At 31.4% G+C, this 15,617-nt stretch overlaps 1 protein-coding gene across 1 annotated transcript in view; it reads right to left on the bottom strand.

The window, feature by feature from the left end:
- The window catches only part of kdn (citrate synthase), a 72,202-nt gene extending 56,835 nt beyond the window's left edge, over positions 1 to 15,367 (bottom strand). The window contains exon 1 of the mRNA XM_072520274.1: positions 15,210 to 15,367. Coding sequence (XP_072376375.1) covers positions 15,210 to 15,257 — 48 coding nt within the window. The 5' untranslated portion in view covers positions 15,258 to 15,367. The remainder of the gene's footprint in view (positions 1 to 15,209) is intronic.
- Positions 15,368 to 15,617: the final 250 nt, after the last annotated feature.

Below are 15,617 nucleotides of genomic sequence, written 5' to 3' on the forward strand. Positions count from 1 at the left end.
CTTTTCGTTTTTTTCGTTAAAAGATTAAAACTGCGTAGATAATTTATAAGGCAAAACATTTTACTCCATTCTGCATTAATTATTTGTAAGTAAACAATTCAAAATTAATATACTTTTTAAAAATACAAAAAATTGAGACCTTACCAAGAGAATGAGATCAAAAAACCCTTGTAAGTGTTGAAGTACCTAGAGCACCTGTACAGCCATTTGAAAATGACATTTTTTTTTTTCTTAAATACGATACAATTGTTTCAAAACTACTCGGCCGATCGGGCTCGTCTTTTGTACATAATATAGTAACTACATAAAAACTCACGTTGTGAAATGTGTTTTAAATATTTTTATTTAAATAATTATAAAAAATTGAAAAAAAGCTTAATTTATAAGAACTTTTTTGTTTATAAAAATTTTTTAATTTAGAAAATCTCATTTTAAGTATTTTCAAGAAAGTCGTCTGTTAAAAGTTTGCATCTAAAAATAGCGCCCAGTAATTTTTCCATTATTCCAGTGCTTTTTCGACCTCGTTTCCTGAGGTAAATCACAGGTCTGGCATATTTTGTTCCAAGACACTATAAGACTAAATCCAAACTGAGTAATACTAATTCTTAATTCTATACCTGTATATGTGCATATTTTAATATGTATTACTCGCATAAATATCCTTATAATGTGACTCACAAATGTATGTTGATCAGAACATATTTTGCATATTTCTAAAAAAGTAAACAGTAAATTGTAAATCCCAAATAACACATTCGTAAAGTTTTATTCACCAAATTCATCTATTTAAGTTGTTTATTCCCAGAGTGCTGGAATATTGCGGAACTGAGTTATAACTGGTGTTAATTCGCGATAAAAATAATCTCGAAACAAATCCGCGGTCGGAGACTAGGATGTCATTCGGTCGGTTAAGATCTATATACTAAAAATGGTAAAACTGTTCACATTTGACGAATGTCGACTATGAGATTTAATTATCACTTTGTATTAACGAAACGAATTGTGTAACAATATCTGACCTTTAGGCTCGATGCACACTTGCGTCTTTGCAAGTAGCGTGCACGCGTGCGATCGCTGGCGGTTCAGCAGTATATTGCTGAAACGCCACTGAACACTGAACTCAGTTGTAATTGCCGAATTGGGCAGCGCACACTCGAGCGGAGCCGCAGCTTGTAAGCCACTAATAAGCGACGTGGGCCGGAAGCCCAGAAGGACTCCAATTTCTGCTATTCAGGCGGCTTGGCAGCCTGTGCTTAACAAATCAGCAACGTGGTTACAGAACTGTTTATTGCGTTTATGCGTTTATGCTGCGATGATGTTAAAAATCAGCCTGCTATATGGGATACGACATCAAAATATTACCATGACAGGATTAAGAAGAGAGGAGCCACGTACTTGTTTTTTTTTCTATTATATAAATACGTAAACGCAAATGTAACACGTTGTCTGTGATAATCTATGCTGCTTGGGAGGAGTAATGATACTGAAGACGCCGAGAAACTGCTCATTGTGTATTGACTGACGGAAAACAAACAAGCCAAGCTCACGCATCTTACTCGCAGCGTGCACGCTACGCAAAGACGCAAGTGTGCATCGAGCTTTAGCTTGAATTTGAGATTGTTCTGTTTGTCTAGAATCTTATTGATTGTCAGAGAGAAACATGGTTTAACAGAAAATGAAGCTTAAATGAGAGCTCCGTACCTGATGTTCAAATCTGCCCCTAGGGATAAATGGAGTTTCCCAAATAACCTAATTTTAACTTCTCAGTTAAAACCACAGCTTGAAGAACATAGTTCTCAAAACCATTACAATTAATCATGCCTCGGTATTCAGTTATTTTATCGTGAAATTTATATTTAGTAGTAGAAGTATTGAATAATCGTTCCAACTTTGAGATGTAGGCGATGTGACGACATTTCAAATCGCGTTAAACTGTTTAAAAACTGTAAGAGTAATTGTTATGTTGTTCCGAGTCGTTGATTTGCAAAACATTTTGTCCGCCAGGATTTTTTTAAGAAATCTATGGATTTCTTTTGATATTCTTACTAAGACTTAAATAATTACTGTTTGTTTTTTAAAGGGAACGAACCTATTTGTTTTTATTTTGTATTCGTAAGTTTGTTTAAGGGTTTTATCTACATGTTATTGTATATCTATCTTGCAATATCTACTTGTTTTATTTACTTGTATATAGATATGTTTGTGTGTATTACGTATATACATGGTGGCCGGACTAAAACAAAACAGAGGCGTGATCAAGAACAACGTTTTGAAAACCCAGCGACGAGTCAATTTTACATTTTTCCAGTACTTTCGATTATTTTACTTTTACCTTAAAGCCAGTTACCCTGTACATTAGTCTTTAAATTTTTAAATTTGGTACAATACTTTAAAATTAATGTATTGAAAAAAAAAATTAAATAAAATTTTTAGCTGTTTACTTATTTCTCAGTTGACCAAATGGTCACACTGATGATCTGCGACGTCAATACAATGATAATGGTTTGTTCGAAACGTTCTTCCACATTCCGAAGCATTTGCTGAGTGATTCGTAGACATTCGTTGACGTAAATCTTCCAAAGATATGGGTGGTGTTCTATAGATTTTACTTTTTAGGATGTCCCCACAAGAAAAATACAGGGTGGACAAATCTGGTGACCAAGGAGGCTATTCGATGAAATTATGGAATACACCAATGTATTCAAACCATGTGTACGCCATATGATAAATAGTAAATATTGGTCCTAACAGTCAAACTATTTTGTAGCATTAAAATCATAAAAACTAATATTGCAAATTAAGAATAATGTCGGTTACCATATTTGCAACCAAATCACTCTTCACACACAATAAAATTGCACAGTTGTTATTTACAATTTTTCAAAGTTAACATGATTAACACACAGTCGTGGTGATAGGTTTTTTATCGTATAAAAACGCCGGGACACAATTTGGTCAAATTTTCTCTGTCGTCAAAATGTTCTCAGCATGAAGTAGTCTTCCAGTAAAAATCATCCTTACTCTACATCTCAAATGTTTTTATCAAGGCACTGACTTATCTTCTTCTTAGGGTACCATATTCATTGAGGGTTGACAACAATCTAAGTAGGTTTACTCTACAGCTTCATATAACATTTCCAAGGTAAAAAGATTGTCTATTTTTTGTTAGAAATCAACTCGTTTTCTTTATTTATCCTTTCAAGAACCTCCTCATTACGTACCTATATGTCCCACCCAGGGGACTTTCAGTAGCCTTCTATAAATCCTTACTTCACAGGATTCTAAGCGTCTTAGTGTTTACTTTGTGCGTCCAGATTTCACAGCCATATAAGAGAAGTGGTGAGTAAACATAGCGAAACGTACGCGTCAACTGATGTTGAGTGACTGGTTATTCTCATATTGTTCATCTTCAACCCAGGTATTTAATATTCACAATTTCTCCGTGTTATCCGTACATTGTTACGTTTGGCAATATTTCTGTTTACATTTGAACAATTAATTGACTATTGTATTTATTAGACATATTTATAATCCACAACGAAAATTAAATTCCTGTAGTTGGCTGTATACCGTGAATCATAAAAACTTTTATTTAAAAAATCCTTTATAAAAGGTATATATATTCTAAAAATGCCCTTTCGTGTTACATCACTCATTGCTATCAGTTCCTATCGAGGACCCATACAGACAGCTTGTTTCGGGTTAGCAACCCCTGAGAGTATTGCGTTGCCATGAATTAAATCTGTTTAAAACAACATCATTTAAATTTAAATTTATCTACGAATATGTATTAATTAACAAAGTTAACATCATTTAAAGGGTTTGTACCCACATATTTAGTAGCTTCACTCATGTATACTTGGTAACTGTACTGATGATGGACTAATTAGACCGAAAACGTTCTGTGATGTAACCCGAAAGGGCAATTTTAGAATGTATATACCTTTTATAAAGGATTTTTTAAATAAAAGACATATTTATGTTATTGTAGTATATTGTTGTTAGCTTTTTCATATACTAGGAAATACTCTAGTATAAAGGGCATACGGGATTGACGACTTCTATTCAAATTTGTTATATAAACATTGAAAAATTAAATATTTTTTGGATATTAAACTTACACTCTCTTTGTTAGGCCGCGCATTTAGACCTCGTAGTTAATTAACGTCTTCCAATGAGGTTATAAGCTTACTACATAATTATACTTAATGCTCCATTGAAAAATAATAACGCACGTTTCATCCATGTCCTTCCTACTCTAGAGAAATCAATCGAATATTTCCATTATTTAGATTTGTTTTTCATTATAAGTCACGAGCATGTGTGACGTTAACAACGAGGAAATCCTTTTTTGTAAATAAGTGACAATAACAGATAGGTAAACGCAATACAGCGTAGTATTAAGGAGGCACGTGGCTCACAACAATACTTCCTGTTTTATGCCTCCTCAGGCAAAAAACCTAACAAACAATAATAATACACGTGAACTATTCTCACTAAGTATCCACCGTTGCTGTATCATCCTATACTGTAGGCCGTATGAATTGTACTTCCGAATAAACTTCTTTGTTTCAATACCTATGGAAGCTTTTGTAATACAAAATGTCTCAAATTATCTCTTGCCTGAATTTTCCTTACGTTTCCAAAATTTTCTTAAGACCAACTAACAATTATTTTTAAAAAGTTTATATTGCATATTTCCTTTTCATACAAGTAATTTTTTGGGGCTTTGACAATTTCATTGTAAACAGTCACTGTAAGAAATTGTCTGTTTTTTCAGAAAATATGTTTTGACATCACTAGTGTTTGTACATGACTATCAACAGTGAACATTTTTTACAAAAATCGCTTTATAATAAAATATCCGATTTTTATTTTTTCAATAAAAAAGGGAATAACTATAATATATTTTCCTCTTTTTTCTATTCCTTGACTTTCTTTTCAAGCTACAAAATCTGCTGAATGATACACGAAATTCTCAATGAAAGGACTATTTTAAGCGACTATTTTTTTTCCTTTCTACCGTACCAAACCTTTTTTATTCGATTCCATGTATTTTTTCAATTTCAAATGTATTTTTTTTTATTTTTCCAAGCGAGTCAGAAATTGTTATTAACAAATAACTAATTAACAATTACCCAAAAAAAAAACAATTTCCAGAATCGCTCCGAGTAAAATTTTTTCGTAATTCATCGAACTAAAAAATACTTTTTCTCTCTTCGTAATTTTTGGAAAAATGCTCCATTTTCGAGTTATTTGCAAGTTGTTTTTAATGTCTTGATTAGTGATTTTTTGGCTGTAAGAAATTGTCTGTTTTTTCAGAAAATATGTTTTGACATCAAAAGTGTTTGTACATGACTATCAACAGTGAACATTTTTTACAAAAATCGCTTTATAATAAAATATCCGATTTTTATTCTTTCAATAGAAAAGGGAATAACTATAATATATTTTCCTCTTTTTTCTATTCCTTGACTTTCTTTTCAAGCTACAAAATCTGCTGAATGATACACGAAATCCTCAATGGAAGGACTATTTTTAGCGACTATTTTTTTTCCTTTCTATTTCTACCGTACCAATCCTTTTTTATTCGATACCATGTATTTTTTCAATTTCAAATGTATTATTTTTATTTTTCCAAGTGAGCCAGAAATTGTTATTAACAAATAACTAATTAACAATTATCAAAAAAAAAACAATTTCCCAAATCGCTTCGAGTAAAATTGATTTGTAATTCATCGAAGTAAAAAATACTTTTTCTCTCTTCGCAATTTTTGGAAAAATACTCCATTTTCGAGTTATTTGCAAGTTATTTTTAATGTCTTAATTAGCGATTTTTGGGATTTTTTTTTCTAAAAAACTACTAAATGAATTACAATTCTACAAAAAGCTTTATATTCTTTAAACCTTCACATATAAGTAAGAATATTTTGACAAGTATAAGTGGTTACTATCTGGCTAAAAACATAGTTTTAAATTTAAACAAAGGTTTCTAAGCCGGCGCGCCGGTATCGTCGCGACCGTATACAGCGGTAGATTACTCGAAATGCATATTCGAAATATTTGGTTCCATTTTTTAAGCAATATAGAATCCACTTATCCTTGCTAAAATATTCTTACTTGTACTACTTGAAGGTTGAAAAATGATAAAGCTTTTTATAGAATTGCTATTAATTTAGTAGTTTTTTAGAAAAAAATTCCAAAAATCACTAATTAAGTCATTTTTTCAACAAAAAATTGCAAATAATTCGAAAAAGAAGCATCTTCGAGAAATTACCAAGATAGAAAAGATATTTATTGATGCGATGAGATGCACCTAAAAAAATTTTACTCGAAGCGATTCGGGAAATTGTTTTTTTGTTATAAGTTATTTGTAAATAACAATTTCCGGCGCACTTAAAAAGTAAAAAAAAATTACATTTGAACTTGAAAAAAATTATAAAATCGAACAAAAAACTGGTAGAAACGCAAAAAAGTTAGTTGCTCTGCTTATAGCGGTAAACCGCTCGCCTAAAGATACAAGATATAATATTTGAAGTGACAAATCAAAACTAAGTATCCTTCAATTTGATTTTCTTCTCAATCTGCTCACTACTTAGTTAGAAGAATTTACTAATCAACGTCGCGCGGATCAACTATCAAGTTATTTTTGGTCACGAGTATCACCGTAGCACCGCACACCGATAGCTAAAAGGCGATAGCGCGTTTTTGTAAAAAGTGTAAGACAAATCAGGGACAGTGACCAATGTAGGAAGTAACGAAAAAGAATTTAGCTTATTCATCTATACAGCAAGTTTTAAGTGTATTTCATTATTATAAATTAATTTTCTACTTTCCATCTGTTTATCACCGCAAAACCTAAGAATATTTCTATATATTTAAAGATTTAATTTATTGGAAGTATAGCTTTCTTATCAAGGGCTACGAACAGAATGCAATGGATAGCGAGGCGGTGTGAAAAAATAAAATTAAAAGAAACGCAATGTAACTGTAACGACAGATCACTACGTGGAGTAGTAAACGCAGTCGCAGATGCAATAAAATAAACTAAAAATAAAATAAAAACAAATTAAATAAAATTAAATAAAAATAACTAAAATAACAAAAGTAAACTAAATTAAAATAAATTAAACTAAAACAAAATAACTAAAATAAAATAAAATCGAATCGATTTAATTGAATTAAATTAAAATCCCTCGCTCCATGTGTAGACGATAAGAAAGCTATGCTTCTCCTTTTCAGTCACTCCCGGAGTGCCACATCCCGTTTGTTATTAAGTTGTGATTTAATTTATTTCCAATATTTTTCCAGAATTAGCTACAAACCAGTACTTTGAGATACAAAATCGACATTCATTTGGATAATTAAACATTACGAAAATTATAAAGTAATTGCGTACCCTTAAGATACCAGAAAGGAATAATTCAATTGATTCAACAATTAAGTAAGTAGTTATCTGTGTAATAACACAAGATATGATACACTTAATATATGACAGGTGTAGCACTAAATTTAATGATAACTGTAGAAAATATATACAACATAACAAAGTAACTGCTATGAAAGACAGTGAAATGATAGAACTAGTTACAAAAGAGGCATAGAACAACAAAAAATTAATAACACTGCCCTGCAGCATACCATGGTAACTAATTATTTTGGTAAAATAATTGAACAAGTTGTGGAAGTGTGCTATCTAGGAATAAAATTATCTAGCGAATGTAAAATTTTAGAAGAAAAGTAAACCAGCAAATAAATAAAACCAAAAACACTACCTGGGTGTCTAAACGAGTCAATTTTGTATCATTTTGAGATGAGACATGACATAAAACATTATATTATATACCATTTGTTTCTTGAAATGTTCGGAAAGATTTCCGCGGTCAAGTACTTAAATAAAAATTACTAACTAGACACTGAGGAGTAGGCAGACTGAGACCTCAGTGCCGTTTGAAAATTCTCGTATTTCTGGAGAACAAGATACTAGTACGTCCGGAGTGAGGGGAGTAGGCTTATTGAGACCCCGAACTCGAACATAACCATATCCCTCTTGATAATGGCTTCAAAATGGGCGCCCAAACGTCGAGTTTTAAATATTAAATTCTCAACGCGGTTCTTCCCGAGTACTCGGTAACGGTGATTAGACCGGTAATGTTTTAGTGTCGATCCGACCAGGCACGAATGGAACATAACGCTTACTCGAAATAACATCAATAAGACTACTATGCAGAATAACAGACAAAACATTAAAGGACTGACTACAAATGAAGATTTAAGGCACGTATACAAAGAAATTAATGAGAACTAATGCATGTAATTACCTATTAAAAATAGAAATTGGAATCAGCACCTAAAATGCACGACAGCATGACAGCACACGGAATAGTTAAAATAGGAAGAAATACACCACGCATATATAATCTGAATAATAAAAGGACAAATATGCTTATACAAAAAAAAACAAAGGAAGAAGTAGAAGATTGTTCACCATGGATATTGAACTGATAAGTCAAACCCTTTAAAATAGTACCAATATGGCCTCTTCAAAATTGCATAAGATAATTTATAACAAACACACAGAAAGTAAGTTTTCGAAAATTCCTTGTATATTTAAATAGTTTTTGAAACGATTCTTCTAATATATGCATCTCATATTCTTTTGCTGGTTAAAACGTAAATATTGAGGAACATAAGCTGACCATGCAACCTAGTCTGGTAAATTACAGCATTGAACAATAATTATACCATAATAGTAAAAAAAGGTAATTCATGAAGGATAATTTGAAATTACAATCAGATAAATTGCAACAGGTGCGTACTAGGCTCTTATGTTTTAATTTGACGATATGCTGTGGATATATTTTTCGAATTATTTATCTTATTTTACAAGACCATCCTTGTAATACCCTTTTTTTTATAGCATCTTAGCTTATTTAAAAGATTTAGTCGACACGACGTATTTAAATAAGCGGGTACTGTCGGCACTCATTTATCATACATTTTGGCGTTACATATATCGAATTTGGACAAAAGTATCCTGTGAAACACCAGTGATAGTCACTTAAACTGATTCACGAGACACTTAATTTAGAATTATTTGCGCCACATAAGAAAGAATAACAGGAAGATTTTCACAGCAGCTTTTCAATCCTTAAAGGGGATGGCAGAATATATACAGATTACGACAAAAGCTGAGCAACATACCGGTTAAATCAGGGCATAGTAACATCATTAATGGAATTAGGTTGTAATGAATGACGATTTCTGACCTGGTACCCAGATACATGCCTAAAATACCGTTCCAAGTGTGTATCTGTTCACGAGAGGAATGGGTAGAGAAAACACACAACCCAGGCTGCAGGTGTATCACTTGTACACATACGGACCTAAAACTTCAGAGCGAAGTCGGGTGTAGGAATGTTCAGTAATGGTGGACAAATGAAGATTTCCATTCCGTTAAGAGCTTCTGTATTCTAGGCTGAAATTTATTCAATCTTGTATTGTGCAAGAAAAATTAACATGAGAGCTTTTGAACTTATGCTCTGATAGTCAACCTACTATAGGCGCTGTAAGGAACCTTAGAATAAACTCTATGCTAGTGTATAAATGCCGAGAAGAACTCAATAGAGTGTCAGATCATAACAGCGGCACTTTGGTATGGGCGGTTGTCATAAAAGGAGTATTCAAAGTATACCCTTTTAAACACATGGCAAAATGTATACTAAATGGACATACGCTAAAAGGGCTAAAGTACTACTAGGCTAAAGGGCTAAAGAATCAGCTCAAAATCAAAACATTCTTCCTTAATGGACATGTCCAGGTCAAGAGCGACTTGCACATAATGAGGCTATTTCATAAAGAAACTTACAAAGGAGTAAATATGTCTGATGTATATATTTATTACATTTTTGGTCCCATCGGACTATCATCAGTGAAACCTAAAGGTAAGTATTTCCACGATAAAATCAATGATACAAAGAGGTAAAATTTTGACCGTAAAACTGAACATGTGGTAAATACTTATATCTTACAAGTTGTTGAAACTAGACACATATCTAGGTATGATCCTTTACTTTTAGATTACGTGATAAACATTAAACTTTAAAAATGTGGTGACACGAGGTCGATGTTATAGGATTTCACTTAAGGGAACATGCAGAGCTTCGCTCGAAAAATGACATTCAAATTAAAGTCCAATGGTTGATACCAGCCAACTGACTAGATCATGAAGTATAATTAATTACAAGTGACTAGGTCTTCAAGACAGGTGAAAGTTAATTTTTGGTTAATGCTCAAATGATAAACGCCCACTATAGATATTGATTAGAACCAAATTTAGGTATACATATTGTTTTAAGTTATATTAACATGAATACAATAATTATAAGGTGTACTTTACAGTTAATTATGTAATACATTTATGTTATTAATAAGAAAAGTCTAGTTTAATTGATAAAATAATGATAAGATCAAATCTTTGCAAGTGGGCAATGACGCCATATACTCGGTTGAATTTACTGCCCGTAATAATTTCAATAAAATACTGTGATCTATCTTAGTGATGTTATATGTTTGTAGAAGAATGATAAAATAAATATTAGACATAATTGGAATTGAAAATTCTGATAGATAATATTTATATATGGTGAGATTAGTTGCCTATTATTGTAAGCATGTGAAGAGAGTATTTGTTGGTTGAACAATAAACATAAAGAAAACTAAAACCATGATTATCAGTAAGAGAGGTAAAGTCATAACAAGGATACAGATAAAAAATAAAAATATTGAACAAATGGACAGAACAGAGCACTCAAGAGCAGCCTTTTTGACGATGAGGAAATTTCTGAGTAAGCAAAGAGTCAATCTGCATATCCGATATTGGATGGTAAACTGTTATATCCACTCTATTCTTCTTTATGATGCCGAAGCTTGGACTGTAAATGTTGTATAATGAGAAAGCTGGAAGCTTTTGAGATGTGGATTTTTAGAAGAATTTTGAAAATACCAAAGACCGATCATATTACGAACGAAATAGTTTTGCACAGCATGGGAAAAGACAGAGACCTTTTGACCACCATTAAAAAGAGAAAGACATCATATTTCGGGCATATACTTTGAAATGAGAATTACGAGTTGTTGCAGCTCATTATGAAGGGTAAAATCGAAGGAAAAAGGGGTCCTGGTAGATGACAAATATCCTGGCTGAAAAACATCGCGACAGGACTGAGTTGAACACACAGACTATGTGATATAAGATTAGGAAATAGTTGACAATGTATAGGGATAAAGTCAGGTCATTGAAGGAGGAGTAATGATTGATGCAATTGGGGCTTCTCTGCATGTCTCTGACACCATCACTAAAGTCACCATCAGTTAAAGATTTTATAAATATATACCATCATACATTGAAAGGTTTTACTTATTTGTAAGGTTGTTAAACTACGGTATACAGCAAATCACTGTGATTTTCTCTTATCATTTTGAATTTCATAAATGCTTAAGCTCCAAAGCTCTAAGTTGTAGATGGCAAACACTTTTTGAATACCAAGAAGTGCCTCTACAAAAAATTTGGTACCCATCTACTAAACCTGTATAAGCTGGTAAAGGGTTCCAGAGTTCTGGAAGGGTACCATGAATAAATAAAACATATAGAATAATTATTCAATTAACTGCAGCACAACCAGTATTTAACAAATGGCTTCCAGAAAGGAGAAAGAAGTTGTATAATTATTTATCATACATGATGTAAATTTACACCAATTCAAGGTTTTCAGATACTCTACATAACAATCACTATCTAATCATTTGAAAATTATGATAGTATCAGCAAGCTAATTTACAGTTATACTGGTCCAAATTATAGAAAATAAAAAATAATCAATTTTGATATCATAATTATGGGATATCGCAATTTATCACATATTTAAATGTACGGTTCTAATATTATTTTATGGCCTTGTTCTTGGTGGTTTTGTCAAGGTTATCTAAGGAGATATTAGTTTTTTTAGCATATTTAAAAACTTATTGTAACATTTTTTTTTAAATGGAATTGAAAAATTCTAATATAGTTCAAGAAATTGGTCAATACCACAGCCATTTATACTTTTTGTTAACTTTGGTGTTAAGACAATTTGCAGAGCTAAAAAAAATCATCAGATTGATGAAACATTGCAAATATAAAGTTTGCTTTAAGCAAAATTTGGTAAGTAGATTAATATTGTTACTCAATGATACTACATACTATACATTCTTACTCAATGGTACTACATGCGCCAACAGATAATACTAAAACTTAAAGCTTCATTATATATTATGAAAAATTAAACAATCAAAATTCAAATACTGTAAATTTAAGTTTTTCTGTTATTCAAAATGCACTCAATGTACTCACGTATTGTGCTCCACAAAGTATTTATAATACTTAATTAGATTGTGAAATATAGTTTTAATGAGAGATTGCTGAATTCTTGTTAAAGATGTCAAAAATTTCAATAGTTCAGTAATAGTTGCAGGTTTTCCATAAAAACAGCTTGTTTCAGCATAACCTATACGTAAATTTTGAGAGTTATCAAATCAGATGAATAGGTTAAGTAAGGAAAGTCTGTGCTATGGGAAATTACATGGTCTACTGACACTAAAACGTGGGGTCACATCTTTATAATGATATTTGGTCCTTCAAAACAAAAACAAAAATGATTTTCTGTAGCTTGACAATGAATGGACAATGGGCATAATCTATGTCCGTCTGAAAATCCCATATATATTTGAAATAGATATGGTTGTTTTCTAGACAGCTGCTAAGCATGGCAGTACACAATTCTGCGGACTTCATTTTGGACATTCTAAGATCTGTTGAGATAGCCTATCTTGGTTAATACTAATAAAAATCTTGAATTATTTTTAGTTGAAATTGTCAGAATATTTCTAAATGTTTTCCAAATTTAGTTGTAGTGTTTTTCAGTTTAGTTTCAGTTAGGGAGATGTCTCATCTAAACATCAGAAATTGTGTTAAATTGGTTTGTGTAGCTACTGAGGATGTATATCATCAATCCACTGTCTCTGTTATAGACGATGACACAATGAAACCAGGTAAACAAAAATTTATCTGGTCCAGTTTGTAAAATATACAGTGCATGAATAAAATCTGACACTTCAAACTCTGTATCCTTTGCTTCTTAGGATAAGCATAATCTTAGCTTTGGATGTGGTTTCATTATGTTATCTGGTGGCATTAGTTGGAACAACTGCACAAATTTACTTCAGATACAGCCCCAACTATATACCTGAACAAGAAACATTGAATAACATTTTGTATTGATTCATTCAAAACCTTATGTGCAACATTGCTAGGTGGGTGCTAGGTATGATTAGAAGGAGAGGGGGGAATATTAAGTATAAAAGTGTTATTATGATCTTTTAAATTAATGAATGTCAAATTTCCAATTAAATATTCTAGCCAAAAACGAAGCTATTTTAATAATTCCTACAATAATTAATTATAAATGTTAAATCTGTTTAATGTTGAATGTTAAATTTATTTTATTACCTACAGAAAACACTTAAGTGAACAACAATTCGGAATATAAATCAGAACAATTTTAAAGAAAATAAAATAACTATACAAAATAAAATATACAATATTTTTGTTTTTGAATGTATAATAACTCAAGAGAAAAACAAATAAGACACATTAGTTCTTCTTAATAGATGTCACGATCCCCTGGAGAAGGCTAAATGGTAAGCTGCGCTACTCTGTATAACCAACTGTTATTTTCAATTCATACAAACATAATCCTTATGTGCTTTCTGCACACCACAACAGATGCTGTGCTTAAAAATATAAAAATTTTGAGATATAGTGACATCCATCGATCGATCGAAAGAATATTGTGGCTTAAAAACCTGAGAAAATTATATGTGCAAGCAACACAGTCTTTTTCAGGTTAATATGGTGATGATTGCCAATATGGTAGCTAAGCAAATATAGTACTGAAAGAAGAATAACCACAGAACTCATGGAACAAGATGTGAAAAATTTCTGAAAAGAATATCAGCATGTCTGATAAAGGATATAAAAGATATAAATTGGTATAATTTATAGGGTAAAAATGCATTGAGCCAGACCCAACATATAGTTCTTACTATACAAATTGAAATTGGCTAACATTACCTAGAGTGATAAAAAATTACCCAAAATTCATAAAAAAGCCTTTTTTCACTTTTTGTGAAGTCCAAAAGAAACTTGTGAAGTCCTATGACATATCAACAAGAGATATGATATAAGAACTAAGTAGCAAGATATAATATAAGAACCAAGGAATATAGATGTATGTGCATCTATATGCCTCGTAAGAACTAAGACCAAGATGCCTTTTAAACCAGATAGAAACATGAAATTGTCCATTCCTCTGGTCGAAAATAATGCAGTTAAGTTCTTATATATTAAAGACAATAACCCAAAGAAAAGTAAATGTTCCTGACAGAAAAGAAGAAAATAGAATGCCAGAAAAAGAAAAGGACTGTCAAGGAATTGGAATATAATTGGAAAGCACAGCTATACAACAAATACATCATATTTTCAAATGTGTTATGTTATTGCCCACATTAATTATCTATAATATATTTGATTTGTCCTAGTTCGACCCTGTTAACTGACCTCTACAACATGCTTTGCATGCTTTTGAAGGATAAACAGAAAATATTTTAACATGAAATTTGATTTAAATGGAGAATTTACCATATTTCATCGATATAAATTAATATGTTAGTTCAAACATGCCTATGATTTATCATTCGCATTTAAAAAGTGCAAATGAACTTTAATATATTTTTGGTTATGTAATACTTGGACGGGGTCATTAGTACGAATCTCACGAGGTAAATTATAAGGCGATAGGGTCAAAGAAATATGTTTAATTAAATTAAAAGTGCTGGTAATTCCCTTAAGTACGAGAATTCTAAACGCAAAGTTTAAAAATATTACTACACAGTTTACGTAACATACTTATATTATCTATATAAAATATTTTGTTGATGCTATTTCTGTATTAAATCGAATAAAGTCTGACTACGAAATAGCTTTTAAAATATTTCTAAAAACTGTAGGTAACATTCTAAATGCTGGTATAGGTAATAAAATTAGTTAACTTCATTAAAAATTATATACTCATATAAAGTAAGGTTAGAATATATAAAACTTAGCAACTTACTGGTGTTTCTGATAATTTTGTAGGTGTTAGTCGACGGAATAATGCCATTTTTCGTAATTTCTGATTTTCACCTTTTTCACAAAACTAACACCAACGACAGCTTCGTCCCAATTGGAACTCCAACTAAAACTGTTGGAATTGGAATCAAAAATCTAAGTCTGGGATTACACCACTGGTATAGACAGATTTTGATCACATGATCGATGATGTCGAATGACGAATGCGATAAGGGAGAATGCTGAATCGATGATTTTAATACTTTTACTCGTTGGCTACCACGAAGTAGGCAACTTCACTTACAGTATATAACATTGCATCCTTGTATTATTATCATAAATATTTATGCCGTGTATCAATATTGATTACTGGTATAATACTTATAATATACTATTTGTAAATTATTTTTCT

Source organism: Diabrotica undecimpunctata, chromosome 1 (genome assembly GCF_040954645.1).
Source record: "Diabrotica undecimpunctata isolate CICGRU chromosome 1, icDiaUnde3, whole genome shotgun sequence".
Taxonomy (NCBI): domain Eukaryota; kingdom Metazoa; phylum Arthropoda; class Insecta; order Coleoptera; family Chrysomelidae; genus Diabrotica; species Diabrotica undecimpunctata.